The sequence below is a fragment of the Argopecten irradians genome, chromosome 1 (assembly GCF_041381155.1).
Source record: "Argopecten irradians isolate NY chromosome 1, Ai_NY, whole genome shotgun sequence".
NCBI classification, from domain to species: domain Eukaryota; kingdom Metazoa; phylum Mollusca; class Bivalvia; order Pectinida; family Pectinidae; genus Argopecten; species Argopecten irradians.
Genome location: NC_091134.1, coordinates 41,370,888 through 41,389,880, shown reverse-complemented (window position 1 = coordinate 41,389,880; position 18,993 = coordinate 41,370,888). Strand labels below are relative to the sequence as shown.

Here is an 18,993-nt window from a genome sequence, read left to right as displayed (position 1 = left end):
TACAGCTTTTATAAACGTAAACATAAGCATAAAAATGTTATTCCGGAACTCCGCAAAGGAGTTTTGTTCTAAAAGTATTAAATAAAGGGTACATCCGGTATAAAAAAATTCAATATGGCGCCCTTGGATGTAAACAAACAGAGCATCATTTTATCAAATCCTTCAATTTGAAATGTTCAAAGAATATTGATAACCATAAACAAGGTAAACATTATTTTTTATTTGTTGTTTGGAGAATCCTATGGGACAACGATAACGTTACGAATGTTTATTTGAAAACAAAGAAAATAAGAGAACATGATAAGGTAACAACCTACAAAAATTATTTATTCAATGCATTTATACAATGCATGGTCTTTGAATAAACTGTTAACTCAATAACATAATTCTGTTTCACCGGATTGACGTATTACAGCACATAAAAGAGAACCTGTTTTGCTGTTTCCATTATTGGCACTAGGCCTATCATGAGTTCACCATTGTCCAGTTTGAGGAAATCTCACAAAAATCCACTTCTTCTTGGGTGAGTATCTATTCATTGATTTTATTTTAAGATTTAAGCATTGTTTCTTTTGTGCAAACATTTTTGTTTTACACCTAAATATTCGAAACTTAGGACCTATAGACATAAACTTATGGACTTAATAATTAATCATGAATGAATATATTGGAATATTCACTTGATGTGTCTATATATTCATTTACCAGTTATCAAGCGAGTTGTCTGCAAATAAGACACACACAACATGCACACACACCGCCACTTTTGACACTTGTATCTCTTCTCTGGGTGGGGGTCTTATTTGCGGTGAAATAGGGTAATAACAAGCTTAAGCTGGAAGAAGACATCGATCAGAAATCAACTTTACAAATTTAATCTTTGTTAGCTAGTACTTGGATACCATCCAAACTTTTGGTTATCAGTCTATAGCTATAAGTATAATCTATATATTTAAAAGTACATACAAATGTACATACCTCCAAAAATATAATTCAAATAGTCTACTTGTCTTCAAATTTTGATTGCTTTGACATAATGTGCTTGCTTAATTTCTACTCTCCAGTTTCATAGTGACAAGTGTCTACATATAATTAATTTTAATTGAGCGGTTTTTGGTTGGGTTTATTTTTGCCTATTTTTGTTTTTCAAATATATAAGAAGCTGTTATTTACATTGCAATTTACAGCACAAGCTGGGATAATTATATATATACAATCTATACTTATAATACATTTCTGTTCATTTGGTTTCTTAATGTACCATAATCTCACTTCTGTACATTTAAGTTATAAAAAAATTGTCAATTTAGAAAATTATTTTCATATACCAACAGGAGATTTGATAGAGAGGTAGTTTCGCATGATGGGTAAGTGTGTGCTGTGTGATGCTGCTGTGTTAATATGAATTGTTATGTGTTTCACTCAAAATAAATTAATACAACCACCCAATATCTACTTATCTAGTGCATATCTTATAGGCTTAGAATAAAGTGATTTAATTCTTCCTTTCATAGTTAGTGCTATTCTGTCTTTCTAGGTCAAAACAATTTCCTAATATAATTTAAAAGAAATAAGGGCCAACATTACCATTGAGATAACCCAAATTCATTATATTTTAGTGTAGTATTGTAGAAAATACTTTGTTTTCAAATCTCACTTGTGTTTCTTTTATGTTATCTTTATTACCTGGTAAGTATAATTTGCTGATTAAAGTTTAAGTCATTTTTAAGTTAAGATGAATGTGTAAATGTCTTAAAAGTTAAGCAACTTTAAACTAACAATAAGCCTAAGGTCCAGCCATATTTATTATTACATTATGGTATCATTAGTAAGATGCTGCTGGTATAAAATTGTACATGTATTTAAAAAAAGTTATCGTAAACTGCTTTTTAGATCACTGTAAACAAATATCTTGATAATGTCTTACTGGCTTGAATGTTATTTGTTGAAATCTTTATTTTGAAACTGTAATAATGAACTATCAGCAACATGTGGTTAGTTATAAGTATACTCATAAGCTATAGCTTCAGCAGCCCTATGATAAATGTCATAATTAAGACACATGTTATTTATACAATGTTTAATGACCTCAGGTGAGATGATTTACTGCTTTAAGTTGCACAAAGGTTTATAAGATCAAGCAAAAATTAAAAGTGACTTTTGATATCGGTAAATAAAAACTTACTGATATATTTTCCCTACCCAGCAGGAAAGTGTATAATTACAAGAAAGTATACCTATTAAATCCAATGATTTTTTTTTTATTAAATCCAATGTTTACAGTTGTAGTTACAGACTTACATTTAGTGTGTGAAGGAATGTATGTACTTTAAGGGATAATCTTACCTGAATCACACTTCAGGTAAAGGAAGAGATAAATCTATTAATTATCTGTAATCTTATATACCCAGTGTGTGTGCCATTGATTTCTGTCTTTCACTGTACCTGGCTAGAAACATTGTGTGTTTGCCTTCTCTCTGTACCACTAGTGTGTATCTAAGAAGCCAAACCTACATGACTATTTACATACTTGTACACAATGGGATGGATCTAAAAATCTTTGATATATTTACACATAAGAAAATAAGTTTACATAATAAGTCTGCAAGGTAAGTGTGATATATAGCGATATGAGCTGTTGTTGATACTACATCTTAAAACTTGTCAAAACTAGCCCTTGTCTTATCTGAAACCCTATGTATTCCAGCGTACTTGTATGTCATTTTCCTTCTTAATTAAAATCTGTATTAAACCAGAAACCAAATATGCTAGTTAAAGTAACATCCGATTTAGATATTAAGTTACACTGTATATCATCATTATATTTGTGGATACTTTTTTTTTTATTATGTACGTCTTATGTATGTTTACATACAGAACTAATTATAGTTCTGTATCTGTGAAATGCTCAATATAAAAATTCTGACAAAAATGTTCAGTTTAAAAAATGTCATCAATTTGCTCATTTTTTCTGAATTCAGAAAATATTAATTAGCGGTAGGTTTTAGCCAATATCAGTAAGAGTATGGCATAGTATGTACATGCCATTTTTGTATAATTGGATAAATAGTGACTTCTTAGAGTACTTACAAAATTATATAATGTTAATCTAATAGAACCCACACACATACCAGGTAATTTTGATTCTCTTAATATTTTATGTTTTACTTTATATTCTACAGACAGAAACAAGTGCCCTTCAAAGGACCAGGATATACAGGTAGGTATTGTGATAGTATTACTATAATCATTGATATATTTAGTGGATTTGTGATTTGGTCAATTTATTACAATTATTGTAGACGAAATCTGCATACTGCCATAAGGTCGAATCAGCTTGGTTTAGTGGTCTGTATACGTTCTACTACTAAAAAGGAGTCCTTCAGTTCTTGACTTTTAATTCGAAACTTACGAAGGGTTATGAATGTAGGTCAGTGGTTTTTTTCTTGGTACTCTTCCTTTTCTCCAGAATCAAATCACATTTTTAATTGACAGTTTAGGTGTTGATTTAAAGGGAGATGTCATCAATAATGTTAAGTCTATAGGTACATGATGACAATCCACAGTTTCAGTTGTACAGGTAGTATTACAGGTGCTTCATTTTGTGCACAGTAGCTTTAAATGATAATGGTATGAGCCAAAGAATTTGGAGTTACTGGAAGCATTAAAAATCCCCATTGTTTCCCACCCACTGTGAGATTGCAGGCTTTCATCATTTCCAACCAAGATAATCATGGTTAAATGGACTCTATATATTATATACTGTATAGCTTTTGTTCATTTAAAGATGGCCAGAATACAAAGGCACAAGGAGTTGTATGGTACATGGGTACATGATTATGTGCCCTTAGAATTGATGTGCCTAACAAACTCAAGTTTAATATTATGTACATATTATCGGGATGAATTTGGAGAGGCACATCTTTGTATACATGTAAGTTTTGTCCAAGGATTTGGTATTTAAATGTCAGATAGCATTGGTGGTCTGTCTGTGCTGATATGTCATACAAATATTTACTGTCAACTTTAAATCATTTCAACACATTTGTATACAGGTAGAGAAAAATACATCTAAAAAGTGCATCAAATGGAAAAAAAGGGGTTTTTTATGTGGCATTTAAAAGTGATTTATTAAGTAATTGAATTGTCCGCTAAATTTGTTAATTAAAGTTTTAATCACTTTAGTCATTTAAAGTTAGCACCCTCTGGGTTAGATTTAAATTTTGATCCAATGTTTAAATATCCACTTCTGTCACATGAGAGAGATTTGCTCCACTTGGGTGGCTCTGTAAAGCAGTGCTGATCTGTCTCAACACAAGTTCTTGCCTGTTGTTTTTTTTATGTCTGACTGTTCAAAGCACATGGTCGCTGTAAAATTACTTATATATACCTGTGGAAATGACAACACAGTGAGGATATTATTTGGTACAGGGAGCTGAAGTCAGTATGGGTACAAAATGAGGAGCTGTGGTGTACACGGGATGCATTGTTTATGTGAATATAAGTTCTGACAATATCTGAAGTACATACATTTACAATTTGGATTTGTTTGAGAAATGGACTGGGACTATCCTTGGTCAAGGTCCAATTCTGGTCTCTTTAGTAAGTATAACATGTATACTGGAATAGAATTCAGGTTTACTATTTCCCCTAGGTAAAGTACAATTTACCACCAATTAGTTTCACCTTCCATTGGTTATGACGTCACAAAATCAAGTCAAAATATGACATCACAATCACAGGAACTTACGGAAGGAGATTGGACATGTCAACAGTAAATCTACTTTATCTACATCGTTTTGGGATTCATGCAACCGATGCATTGAAACTCACTTTTGCTTATTTAGTCTATGTTTGTGTAGTACATGTGTCTTACTTAAAGCATATGTACAGCAAAAGTCTGTAAACCATAGGAGGGGGGGGGAGCAATTGAAAATGTGTACATGTATTAATATTTAGTTTTAACAACATCATCAGTCAATACTAATATCAATCAAAGTGTATTACTGGATACTGTACATGTATGTGCTGTAGTTATTATGTGAACAGTCACCTTGAGTTTAATATATATGTAGATACTCTTATCATTCAAGGGTTGTTGTAAATCTCGTTTTATTGGATTCCTTGTCATTGACAAGCTTTAAAGTGTTTAAGGTTGTTTGCCAGATGTCAGATAGTAGGTTCAGTCATGTGGAAGTGTTGTAATATAGTTTATAGTCTATCTGATTTATATCACCTGGATATAAAGCTGGCTCTAATTTTAATTTACTTATATGGCTTTCTGTTGTAAAAAGTAGGGCTTCCCTTTTGACACTTTGGATTGATGATGAAAATTACAGCAAATATTTGATTGTATGTAGCACTTATGATTGTTATATGTCCAGACATACCGTAATCAACCCAATGAGTACCCATCTCCCTATAAGGGCCCTCTACTTTTTGAGGCCTTATTTCAATTGCCCGGGCATAAGACCAAAACTATCAAAACCATAGGTTTGCAATAATTTGGTCTTATTACTGTAAGCACCTTTTCATAAGACCATTTTTTAACACCATAGGCGCTTATTTGGTCGAATACGGTAATCAAAATTTATCCCCAGCTTACCTCAGCTGTCAAAACCTAGAGCATATCTATATATTATGGTCATTATGTAATGATTTGAAAAAAAAAATAAACCAACAAAATTTACTTTTCTTATTGAGAACCAGATGTTCAGCCATGTCTTTAATTACTGTGTAAATAGGAACTGGTGTAGATCTAGACAATTATCTAACATAAAGATTACTGAGTCTCTTACCTAGTATTGACATTGTAACTGTATGCATTATACATGTATTCAGTTGTAAGGTTGAAGATATATACCCTTTTATGTATGTCCATTATCTTGTGTTTGCCCAATCATCAGGTAGCTAGGTGATTGTTTTAGTAGGTTTGACACCTTAACATGTGCGCAGCTGTTGAGATATATAGTGTATAGCTGGTCATTTTCTTGGGGATATTTTCACGATTTTATGGAATATTAGTGAAGACCCAAAAATAGGCTTATGCCTATCAATAGATTTCAGGATTTGAATTAGTGGAAATCTCATTTCTATAAATTCTGGAGACCTGACATTAACAGTCATCAATGATTTGATCCCTTTTATTACATCATTATTATATAGTGCCAATAAGAGATGCTTCACCTATTTTACTTTAACACTGTCAATACCTTATATGACTTTCCTTAAAGATGACATCAATGCATATCTACTTCCCTTCAAACTGGCATAACACAAAAAAAATCATGTTTTTCATTGAACTGGCATCAAGGTGTGTCTGTCCCTCCTAACTGGCATTATTTCCTTCAAATTCCATCAAAATGACATCAGTGCATGGTTCCCACATACAAGCAATAAAAAATGGTTCTTTTCAAAATGGCATCACGAATGTTACCCTAGAGTGAAATTAATAATAAACTACATACTTCCCTAAAGATGACACCAGTACATGCTCTTGATCTTCATAACTGACATCAAAACATGGTTGTCTTTCAATCACCATATGGTCCTGTTTAATATTTGATCTATCTGTCTTGTTAGTTGTTGATGTGTAACTGTTTATTTGTGTGTAAGCTGTGTGATTATGGCACTGCCTAAAGTTTTATACAGTAATCAATGTTACTGTATCAGATCTTGGGGTCAGCGAGTACAACAATAAATAGTTAATCAGATAATAGAGCACCTGATTCCTTTCTTTCTCACAGAAGATGAAAGCAAACTTCTGGATGAGATCACAAACAACATGGCTAACCACCGCATTAAAACAAGGGACCCATTCTCAGGAGGTTTACCAAAACTAGATAACCTACGACATCCCCACCTAGCCCATAATAGTCCTAGGACGTCCAATCCTGGCTCTTTAGGTAAAGTATTAAAAAAAAGGGGAAACTCCTTGATTTATGCATTACATCCTTTGTTATGTGTATTTGTTTATTGAAATTTACAGACATTATGTTTGTATTGTCATCGAAGAAATCTGCTCTTCACAGATACGTTGGCTCATTATGTATGTCCAGACAGAAATGATCAAATGTTTGCAAATTACAGTGTCATTTAAATCAGAAGGAATTTGTGAAAGATGTATTAATTGGTTTATTCACAAAATGTAAATTTATTTCTGTCTCATGTGTGAGGATAATTTAAAAAAACTGCTTCATTCTCCAAAGAAGAGCCATGAAGTCATTGAATTTGTTTGAATTTGGTTAAGTACATTATATATACAAATTAAACATTTATTCAAATGTTCAGTTTTGTTGTGTCTGAAAAAATAATTACTATGAAGATCATGATCCATTTGCGAAATTCTGATGCTTATGATACTGGTATTACTTACCATGAAGTCAAAATGATGGATAAACTCAGTTTTGTTTGACTACAGTCAAAAAATTACTTAAACTCATCAACGAGACCTGTATTGTCCTTCACTGGTCAAGTCGTTAGTCCTTCGTAACAAATCTTATTTTCAATTTGATTGGTGATGTACGTTTTAGGTCGTTACCATGACAATAGCACCCAAGTATTTGATCGGCCATCTAGTGCCGCATCAAGTACAGGGTTTGATGGTCCCAGTAACACATTTCTCACGGCAGGTAAGCTTTAGTGCTCGTTTCCAAATGATATAACGGCAGCTCTGTATAGATTTTTTTTATCGTTTTATACCTTGGCTTGCAGTTTATATACCTCCTCTTTCATACTAATTAACCTATTTCAAAATCTTTTCTTATAAAATATTTTCAGAAGCTTGCAGCTTTAGAATATTGTAAATTCTGTAAATTTTTCATCTTATTAATATACAACTTATGTGAAACCTAAAATTCTAGGGATAGCAAAGGACTATCACAGCAAATCTCGTAAGTTTGTTTGTACACATTTTGATCATAGTTAAAGGTTGTGTACAGTAAATAACTAATTAATCAGTTAATTAATGAAATTACTGGTCATGTAGTATAGGAAGTGTGGAGTGCAGTGATCGTTTGATAGATGTACAAGTATGATTAACTACTGATATTAGTTACAAAGGAATACTACAATGATAGATTATAGCCAGCAGAACCGGAGTAGACTGAGTTTAAAGGAAAGCATAAGTTTAAAGTTTGAAATGTGAAGTAAGACATTAGCATCCTTGACCAATGAATACTGTGTAGCTGGTTAGTCTTAAGGAGATATTTTCCTTATTCTGCGGAAAATTGATGTGATTGCAAAACTTTTACTTGGTTAAAAATATTCTCTCTTGTGTAAGAAAATAAAAAAAAAAAATGGCTGGCTATAGCCTATCCTTGGAGGATAATTTCTTTTTCAATATATAAGTACATGGCATTATATGTACTGTTATTCAAATACAATTAAATACATAGTTTCATTTATTGATATTTTATATGTTTGATAAGTCTACCGGTAATGTTTGTGGAGCTTTGTTTTCATGATGTGAAAATATCTACTATTTGTACCAGTATTCTGTTATATAAATACTGAGCATATAGTCTATTTCTTTAAACTGATGTAAACCAATGATTATGGTAACATGCAGTTTTCCTGTTCAAAAAGTATGAACTGCTGCAGTTTTCAAATCCATTTAAAATGCTACTTCAATCTGCTTTGCAATACAGCCATGAATTTATTAATTTTACTGAGTTTCACTGATAGTATCAGTCCTCAGAATGTAGAGATGCAAAAACCCCCTATCATGTACAAAATGTGAGCAGAGCCCTTCCTTTACTCACTTCAAGGTGACATGGGGATTCTACAAAACTATTGCCAATTTGACATATAACACATTTTTCATAGGAACTAATTATAAGTATTATGGATATTGTTTATGTTTTGACTAGTACTATTAGATAGGCTATTTGTAAATGTACCACATTCATTCTTCAAGTAGTTAGAATATTTGTAAAATTGTAGAAATCTTAATCTTAGAGAAAATTCATGTGACTGAGGAATCAACCTCAAAGAAGGGTTGATATGATGGCCATAATGATTCAATGAATGATTTTTTCCAGGCATTTCTTGAACTTCGGAATTCATATTGAGCAGTTAATTAGTTATATGATTGTTGGAAGAATCCTTTTGTTGAAATGTCATATTTATTTGAGATCCTTCTTCTATGATTGAATAATATATATTTCAAAATGAGTGATGAAGACCCTATGGACTATAATATATGTATCTAAATCTTGTTTCTCAATTCTATCTCAATGTGGATTTTAACATCTCATTCATTTAATTGTCTCTGTTTCCTAACTTTAACTAATTTTCTGAACATTTCATACTAATTAAAAGCTACTAAGCTAGCCTGTGTTACATTTTTTCAGTAAAAATCCAAACCTCCTTACTAAGCAAACTAATAGTCTTGTGTTCATATTAATCTGTTTTGTAGTAATGGTGTGAGTGATATAAATTACTAATCTAAACCTTTCTGTGTGCTGTAGATGGCAGTGTTTATTGTTGTCAATAATCGTGGTAATTAATTATTTTGTATACATGTGCATTTTAATACAACAATTAATGTTTATTGAAGATAACTGTTTAGAATTTTAGAAATTCTGTTGTAAATTTGAAAATTCAAAGATTGGTAATTGGTAGAGAACCAGTTTTTTCCATCCTAAATGGCTGTACCATTACAGCTGTGTATGTGTTTACTTGTTTTTTTTTTTTTTTTTTTTTTTTTGGGGGGGGGGGTTTTTTTTTTTTTTTTTTTTTTTTTTTTTTTGATTATGACAATTTCTTTATACATCTCAGAAATATTAAATTGTGATTTACCTAAACTTAGAAATGATATATATCTGCAGACTCACTGTGATTTATCAATCATGGGAAACATGCTACAAGATGGTAGTTTTAAATGAAAGACTACTAGTATATGATCTTTGAATTTAGCTAAGATGCTATTATGTTTTCAATGTTAATAAGGTGCTTTCTTAATATGCAAGCAGATTAGCTAATGGTAAATCCTTAATACAGTTTGGTTAAAAACCTGAAAGATTTTATCACCTGTATCAAGTTAAAATTAGATTCACCATATACAATGTAACATATGGCTTCATACAGGTAACTGAAAAAATCAAAGGTTTTGTATGAATTATTGATTCTATAGAATGTTTCAAATCCCAGGTGGTAAGTAATAGGTAAATCTAATCTACATGAATTTAACCTACCTGGTTATTATAATACATTTTATCTCACTATGCCCACTGATTTTTCAGCTCCAAATGACCATGAACTGATGACAGCCATGATGAACAGAATATCCCTGTTAGAACAGCGTGTATCCCATCAAACTAAGGAAATAGTGGAAAAGGTATGGTGTACAATATGAACAGTGATGTTATAGGAAATGAATAAAAACAAATTTCAGTTAACTTATCAGACTACACATCCTCACTATTCCAGGAGTTACTATCACTGTCGTTATTTCCACCCATTAACTTTGTAATAGCAAAACTGAAGGCTTTGTGCTTGACATCAAAAGAAACTGATCCTTTAAAATTTGATGTATGTCAAAAGAATCAAATCACAGTACATTTTATGACTTTGAAGTTTAGTATCACTCTCTGTAATCATCAAAGAAAGGCCTGTGATTGGTCAGGTTTGTTTTCCTGAAATGTCTTCAGTTTTAATTTGCTACAGTGTATGACATATTAAATCTAGGGGTGGATATAACGACAGTGATAGAAACCTCTTGAATGTTGAGGATGCAGACCACATTATGTGTTACTTTCTTAATAAAAAATGGTAATACTGTTTTGTAAATTCTTTACAGTTCTTAAAAGCTGGATTCCATTATTCACATACTAGAAACTTAGATGTTTAACTATTAACATTTTTATAACTGATATCTACTTCCATTGATGGATGTGTTATTTGTTTATTTGTTGTTGGTTAATTTTTCAGGATAAGAGAATCCGTGTTATGGATGAGAAACTAAGAATATTACAGAAATCACAAGGTAATAACATACTATAGTTTCTGAACACACATTCACTATATCAGAATGGTCTCCCCTAGTCCAAAGGATTCAGACTATCTGACCACTTGGTTATAGATCTGTCTAAACAGATTAGTCAGAATACTTAAGACTAGGTTTGTCAAGATTTATACTGGAATTATGACATTTCTAAACTAATGAGTCTGCCTAATACACTTTGTACCATTGAATAATATTTCAAGTCTGGAGTAATAACTATACATTTAATTTCATATAACCAGACCATTTCGATATCTGCACAATGAAATAAAGAGATAAATTCCATCCCATCCTATACTTTCAAATTGCATCCCATCCATGATACAACAAGGTTACTGTCGCTATCGTAATATCATCCCCTGGACTATATGTCTTTGTGAAACTTTAGGTATTTCAGGAGAAAAAACTGACCAATCATAGGCCTGTACAGAGACATCCTTTGAAATTAACAGAGAGTGGTGCCCAATTTTTAAGTCTTAAAGTTTACTGTTATTTGATTCTTTTTGATGTACATCAAAGGACCAATCTACCTGTCTCAACTGTTGTCGCACACATAGACTTCAGTTTTGCTAAGACATAGTCCAAGGGTGGATATAACGACAGTGATAGTATCTCCTAGAATATTGAGGATGATCCCAACCCAATTTCATCTTGTTTTATTTACTATTTACCAGGAGACAACACGAGTGAGAGCCGGGTTAACGAGGCAGAAAAGAAATGTTTGTTACTACAGCAAAAGGTGCATGAGATGGAGGTAAGCTTTATATTTTATCAGGATTTTACAAAATCCATCAGGTGTTACTTGTAATTCTTTTTGTCTTGTATTAATCACAACTCCTTCAACCAATATCATTAAATCCATTACTGTAGTGAATTACATGTATTACCTTTATAACATTCTTATACTTGCATGACCTTAATCTCAAAAGGTACACATACAATAAGATACTTTACTCTTACGTGTTTATTAATATTGAATATTCCAAAAATCCTCACACATTATATGATATTTCTACCAGCAGGTAAGTGACAGCAACAGTGAAGTAATTTAATTTATAATTCCTGTTATTTTTAAACACCCTGAAGGCATCTGGCCAGAAGTTAAGTTCTTATTTCGTTTTGTTGTTTCATTTCAGACAAAACATTTTCATTTTGTCTTACTAACATTATTCTGTTATTTGATTACGGTAATTTGTAATAGAACTTTATATTCAGATACTTGAACGTAAGATAATTTTCCATTAATGATTTGTTTACCGGTAAAATATAATTACCGGTAATGTAACAGAATTCTCTGAAAAAAATGAAACCAATGAGCACAATGTGATTTAAAACTTGCTGATAACAAATTCATGGTTATAAACATAACAGAGGATAGGTCAGTTTAGAGGGCCAGAGCTCCTAATTTCAATTTTAAATAGCTGTTCATGTTATCATCAATTTGTTTTTGCAATACATATGTACGGTACATGCATGTCAATTAATATCTACAAAATATAGTCCTGTTTAGATCTGTTAAATTTTTGATGCATTCTTAGTGGCAAATGAATGACTGAAGTTATTGTTCATTGATATTATTATGTCTTGAGACACCTCAGCATTGTTGTACCAGGGTCTAAAGATGTGAGAGAGTTCAAGTCAAACATTTGGTAATTTGGTACTGCTATAAATGTCATCTGGACATGGCCTTGATCACGATCTCAGATGTTGATATGTAGCAAAGTATAAAGGAAACAGATGATTTTAATACAGCCGTGTCAAGATACAAAACGATGTGGGGAAAGTACAATTTACCGGTGAAAAGTCCTATCTTCCAGTGATTATGATGTCATCTTTTGACATGATTTTTTGATGTCATAATAACTGGATGGTGGAACTAGACAACAGTAAATAAATTTCTTTTTTTGGGATATTGAAACTGCCGTATTAGCATTACCATTATCAAGTCTTATGGAGCTTTTTTGTCAACATTGTTACAGGCGTTTTTGGCTGATTATGGTATGGTATGGGTTGGAGAAAAGAGCAATCCTAACTCAGATGTCTACAATGACGAAGGTAGTTCTACAACCAGTAGTGAAGGGGACTCGTGGCGACCAGGTATGTAAACAGTGAATTACTGAATTCAAATGAATATACATGTACTACAATCACAAGTTCAAATCCTATGTGGGGCAGTTGCCAGGTATTGACGGCTGGTTTGTGGTTTTCTTCCAGGTACTCCACCTATAAACCCGGCACTTCCTTAAATGATCTTGACATAATAGGAAGTTAAACTAATCAAATAAAACAAAAACAAAACAACCATTTTTTAAATATATTATCAAATAAGATATTATAGGACATTTCTTCCTTTCACTCTTTTCTTTGTATTTCCAGGGACCTCTGTATCCAACCAACCAGATTTTGAGATAGACTTCAACGTCATTATAGAGAATATCAAGGAGCTAAATGTATTGGCAGGAGAAGGTGTATCTAAGATACAGCATACTACAGATGGGGCCAGACTCAAGGTATACTGACTAGTTTGTTACTTACTGTTTACTGCCTATATAACTCTGCCTATTGTATAGATATATAATATATATTGTATGCACTGTCCAACCTCCAGTCATCTAGCTCATACCCGTTTGTCTGCTTTATGAAATGACAAATGATGTTTCATAATCTTTTCAGGTTATTTATACTGTACTGTATGTGACAAAATCAAACTCATCCATCCATCCCTGAACTCATATTTGACCTCTGCTTATTCTAAGGCTATATCAGTTCCTTATGGAAGTACTGTTCAGAGTTAAGTGATTCACAGAAGTTTTGTCTTTCATACTTTTTGAGAGTCATATTGAAATTCTAGTAATGTATCACCTTTCATAAAGTTAAGTTTTGTAATTGTTTTATTTTAAGATTTCAAAGCACTGTCTTGATTACATACTTTACTCTTCTGGAATGTCAGTCAGAGTTTTTCTTTCTCATGCTTCATGCATGACTGATATTCCAAGTACTGACTACTGACCTTTCCATGCTTGTTTTTCAGCCTCCAGACCCAGTCCAGTTTACGTTATACTCCAATGGTATCATGTTGTACAGCGGTCCATTCCGGCCGTTTACTGACCCTATGACTCAGACATTTATTCGTGACATCATGGATGGTTACTTCCCGTCAGAGCTACAGAATAGATACCCAGATGGTGTTCCCTTTATTGTGAGTATTTCGTGACTATTTTGGTATATATTTTTTCTGAAAGAGATTTATATTTATGGTGACTTTTCAAGGATACAATGAATGTACTTGATATAGCTATTCTGTGCTCTTTTCATGACATTGTAATATCACATTCTCCATCTAAAGTCTGTTCCTCGTCCATTTTCCAAAATGCTGATACAGTACTGTCTTACAATAAGTTATCTTATCTGATTAACATGAAATTACACACAAACACAAAAAACACTTTTATTTGGGAGTCAGAAACTAGGTTACTGTTACCATGAATAGAACTTGTGATCTGAAAATTCTTCACCACACTGACTTTCTTTAGTGATTGCCAATGATGAGACTGTCAATCATTAACCTAGGTATATAACCTTGTGGAATTCTAAATACAACATATAATGCTGGAGTATTTATTTTGGTCCACAATATTTTATCATTTAATAATATTGTTGATAGGTTGAAAAAAAATATTTATATATTGACAAATAAAATTAAAAAAAATTATTCCACTCTCTTGAAATTAGGCATTATATCCATTTCAGTTGTTTCATGTCTTGTCGCTTTCTGACACAATTTCACATGGAAGAGACATTTATTCCTTAATACAGACATTTCTAATTTCACCTATTAATTTCCAGATTCGAGATTTGAGGTCAGTGCATTTCAAGGACAAGCGAGCAGCAGTATTTGCTGGAGCTGGACAAGTTTTAGGAGGAGATACAAAGCCTTCTCGATTGGTTCCCTCCAATTTGGACAAGGCCAATCAGGTGTCAGAACCAGTCGCTGATATGTACCGCTCCAATACACAGGAGAGACTACAGGTCACAAGTGAACATCTAGGTATGTGTGAAGCTCAACAAGGATGATTTTCAACCATACTTAGGTAGTCTAAAACCATCAGACAAACCATTATTTATGAAATTTTATCACTCTTTATCCAAGAAATAATTTCATGTTGTCAAATGTTAGAGGCCAGTATTGCCAATTAGGTTGGTGTATTTTATTCTGACAACACCAGATTTCTTATTTATTAATTACATGTACACCATAAAAATAAAGATAGAATGTGAAACACAAATGATTAAACTGCTATTAACCTGGCACATTGTTAACTGATCAGAGCTCTTAATGACCATATCAAACATTAACAAATTATTAGATAAAAACAAATTTAAAAATTAAACAAACAAAATATAACTAGAACTTGTTATTAAAATTGCAGGAAGAAAGTTGTCCACAGAGCAATTCCTCAGTAAACTGCCAAAGAATGTTGTAAAGGATGGTAAGGTGATCGACATCCGAGATTCTGTCAACAACACTCTGAAGGTAGGTGTAATGCATTGAAGGTATTGTCAGAACACCACAGAACTGATCTCATCTTGTGAATCCATGTTCACCAACAAGGAGCATTCAAATAAGTTTATATACTTGTTCCAAAATCAATTAAATAGTATTTTTAAGGAATTAAGGTTGAATACATATCTTATGTCATTGTAGAAGGGAGTATTCAGAAATTTAATGCCATGTTTAATGAAGTAATTATCAAATTTTTGTTATGTCATTGTAGAAGGGAGTATTCAGAAATGTAATGCCTTGTTTAATGAAGTAATTATTAAATGTTTGTAGGGAGGAACATCTACAGTTCCCCCCGTCACTGTAGTGGATACTGATGTAGTGAAGGATATGAGGAAGAGGTAAGTTGTCCGTCATCACAAGATTTTATAGTGTCTATGTTTGTTTAAACAAGCACTGAGGAAATCTTTAAATGTGGAAAGAATAACAAGAGGTTAACTCATGATGTAGCATTTCTAGGTTTTATAACCCACCATCATCAGATGCAGTCTGTCATCCATCTGATTGTCCTTCAATAAACAAGCCTGACTTGCTATCGCTATTTCTAAGAACGTCCAGGATATTTCTCAAATTTCATTTTCTGGTTCCCATTGGTCCCTTTTTGTGCATATTTCATTTTAGGTCCAATCAAATAAGACAGGTCGCCATATTTGGTTATGACATTTCTTATTGCAATTTCTCAAAAGTACTAACAGGATCTTTCTCAAATAGCATGAAGGTTCCTTTAATGATGGTCCTTTAATGTTGTATCTATTCCATATTGAGACTGATGGAGTAGCAAACTTTCATTCATGTATATATCTTGAATTTTGACAAAGGTTGTTAGCATCATCTGTTGTTTCTCAGGCCTATGTTATCAAATGTTTTAATGGAAAGTAAAGAAGAAAAGATCCAGTAAAAGATCATTAGATTTCTTAATGATGGGCATACAGATTTCTCTGGAATCTCATTATTATAATTGGCCAATTTATCTAATTTTAGATTAGAAATTGAGGAATCACGTCGACCCTCTACACCTCGAGATATTAGCACACTCCGAGTCAAGTCTGACAGCGGTAATCAAACATATATCCTCAAGATGAAGTTCTGGGAAACCATCGGGGACCTCAGAAAATACATCGACATGCACAGGTATGTTAACTATCCTTCAGTTCAGTTCCTATAAAACAGTACTACTTATATAACTGGTTAGAAATATAGAATGTAGATCATGTCATCATTCAGAAAATCCGAATAATCTTTAAAATGATTTTGGACGTCCTATAGCGACAGGATCTAGTGGTAGATAACTGGATATGTATTTAGAGGTTACTATTGCAAATTGTGCATGGCTTGAGTTTGTATTCAGGAGGAATTAAAAAAAATAGATTTTCTGTTTAAAGGAGTTGAGGAAGACATTTTCACAGAAGGTTTGTTCTTACATTGATAATGGTATGTTGAAAAGATGCCAGACAATAGCCAGACACTAAATGAAGAGGGATGGGGGAGGCTTATTACCAAGCAGGAGCTTATTGCTGGGTGAATTTGTAGTACAGTTGTACAGATATTGCTAATAATATCCCCAGTATGCTGGGAACTATATTGTATTATGTTTATGTTGATTTTATTTTTCCTTCCTTCACAGACCCATGGGTTTACCGGATTACCAGATAGTGTCGGCCTACCCCACCAAAGTTTATGATAACCACTCGGAAACACTAGAATCTGCTGGTCTCACACCCAATGCTGTGCTTCACATACGGCAGAAAAAATCCTAGTCTCAGCGGGAAACTTAATGTTTTAGCTGTTGCGGGAAACTTAATGTTTTAGCTGTTGTGTACATCATTGTATCTTTGATTTACATACAGGGTGTTGCCATTCATCGTTGCTACTGTTGCCTCAGCATGTTTTATTTAGTATATTTACATTTCATGTGACTAAAATAAATGTGATATTTCATAGTGGAACCAGTTTTATGGGGAAAAAACTACTGATATTGATTTTAAAATGCTTATTAGAAAACCAAGCAAGTTGTTGTTGCTTGTTTAAACGAATGTTACTTGTGTGTCCTCTAGAAATCCGTCCCTTACAGATTTCACTCAGGGTTGTCAGAGATGTGTGAAAGGGTACATTTAGGTGTGTGTTGTATGTGTCATACTGTAGTGTTTGGCAGTAGTGTAGGAATACATTATAAAATAGACTTTGGTGTCCATGTGGTTGATATACCGACATTCTACTACTACATACAGGCCTAGTTACCAAAACATTACATTAAGGCTTTGATAATCAATCACCAAAAATTCATGATCATCTTTCAAGGCCATGTAAAAACAATTACAGTTTTTTTAAGGCTCTTCCAGAAAATATCCTGTATGCCATCCTGATTTCAAGGCCGAGGAATTCATGTCTTACAAACGTTTCTAGTTCTTAAAATATTTTGTCAAGTAAAAATAAAACAACTTAGCTTGTTGGATGATTCTTTCATAAATATGGTTTTTTTTTAAGTAATCAAGATAATTGCTTTTCTAAATAGAGCTGTTGAATTCAGCATGCTATGATTTTTGAAATGTGCAATTGATCATATTTGTATATTAAATACATGATAATTTTAATTATGACAATATACTAATTTATTGTTCTATGTCCGTCCAAATATTTTCAAGTTTATTGTACATTTGTTGCAAAACTTGCCATGTTGCTTCCATTTAATGACGAGACACTGTCTGATTCCGACAATAGCTTATACATGCTGTGTGTGCATGTTAGAAACCATTGTTTGTCAATTTTAGAAGTTTTCATTCTGTGTACTTGTTTTCTTAGGTTTTTTTTTTAATTATGTTCAACCATCAGAGTTATAAAACTTGAAAATTTGAAACCAAAAGTAATTTGAGAAACTTGCATCAGACAAGAACTTTGATTAATATGGAAAATCGCAAACCGACACATTTTTATTTTACTCAGGCATATCAATTATTGTTTATTACATTTTTACATGTTTGGGTTTTTTTTTTAACTTGGTCTTTGCTTCAAATTTGCACAATCTGTCCAATCAACATATGAACTATTTTATCTATGACCAGTAGCTTATTTAAGTTATTTTATCTATATCTCAAACTTTGTAATAAATGGAGAATTTTTAATGAAATCACCATTATTTTTCTGACTCTATGTTTCTGTGATAGATTGTGGTTTTATGTTATGCAAGAGTATTGAAGAAAGTCCATTCTGATATTCAGAGTTACTTCCCTTTTTTCTTTAGCAGACTATGGTGACGTGATAATTATGTTAATTTGTTTTAAAGGCTATTTTTTTGTAGGTTTGTTTTGTTTCTGGATAAAGATATACCAGCGGCAGGATTGGTATATAAAGACATATGGTCAATAATTATGTCATTTTATAAAAAAAATAAAATAAAAATGAAACAGCTGGCTGTATTTAATGTGTTTAA

The 18,993-nt window shown here is 32.4% G+C and overlaps 1 protein-coding gene across 6 annotated transcripts; it reads left to right on the top strand.

Moving 5' to 3' along the window:
* The first annotated feature begins 100 nt into the window (after positions 1–100).
* Positions 101–17,349, top strand: LOC138328109 (UBX domain-containing protein 11-like). 6 transcript variants are annotated; one of them, XM_069274744.1, is made up of 18 exons: positions 101–204; positions 416–523; positions 1,335–1,367; positions 3,183–3,220; positions 6,747–6,905; positions 7,533–7,631; positions 7,863–7,892; positions 10,245–10,339; positions 10,933–10,987; positions 11,680–11,759; positions 12,985–13,102; positions 13,382–13,515; positions 14,037–14,204; positions 14,852–15,053; positions 15,436–15,539; positions 15,840–15,907; positions 16,548–16,697; positions 17,191–17,349. In XM_069274744.1, the coding sequence occupies exons 2-18, from the start codon at positions 468–470 to the stop codon at positions 17,321–17,323; spliced, it is 1,722 nt and encodes a 573-aa protein (XP_069130845.1). In that variant the 5' UTR covers positions 101–204; positions 416–467; the 3' UTR covers positions 17,324–17,349. The 6 variants fall into 6 exon arrangements, with proteins under 6 accessions (XP_069130845.1, XP_069130862.1, XP_069130878.1 ...); XM_069274761.1 differs by lacking the exon at positions 1,335–1,367; XM_069274777.1 differs by lacking the exon at positions 7,533–7,631.
* Positions 17,350–18,993: the final 1,644 nt, after the last annotated feature.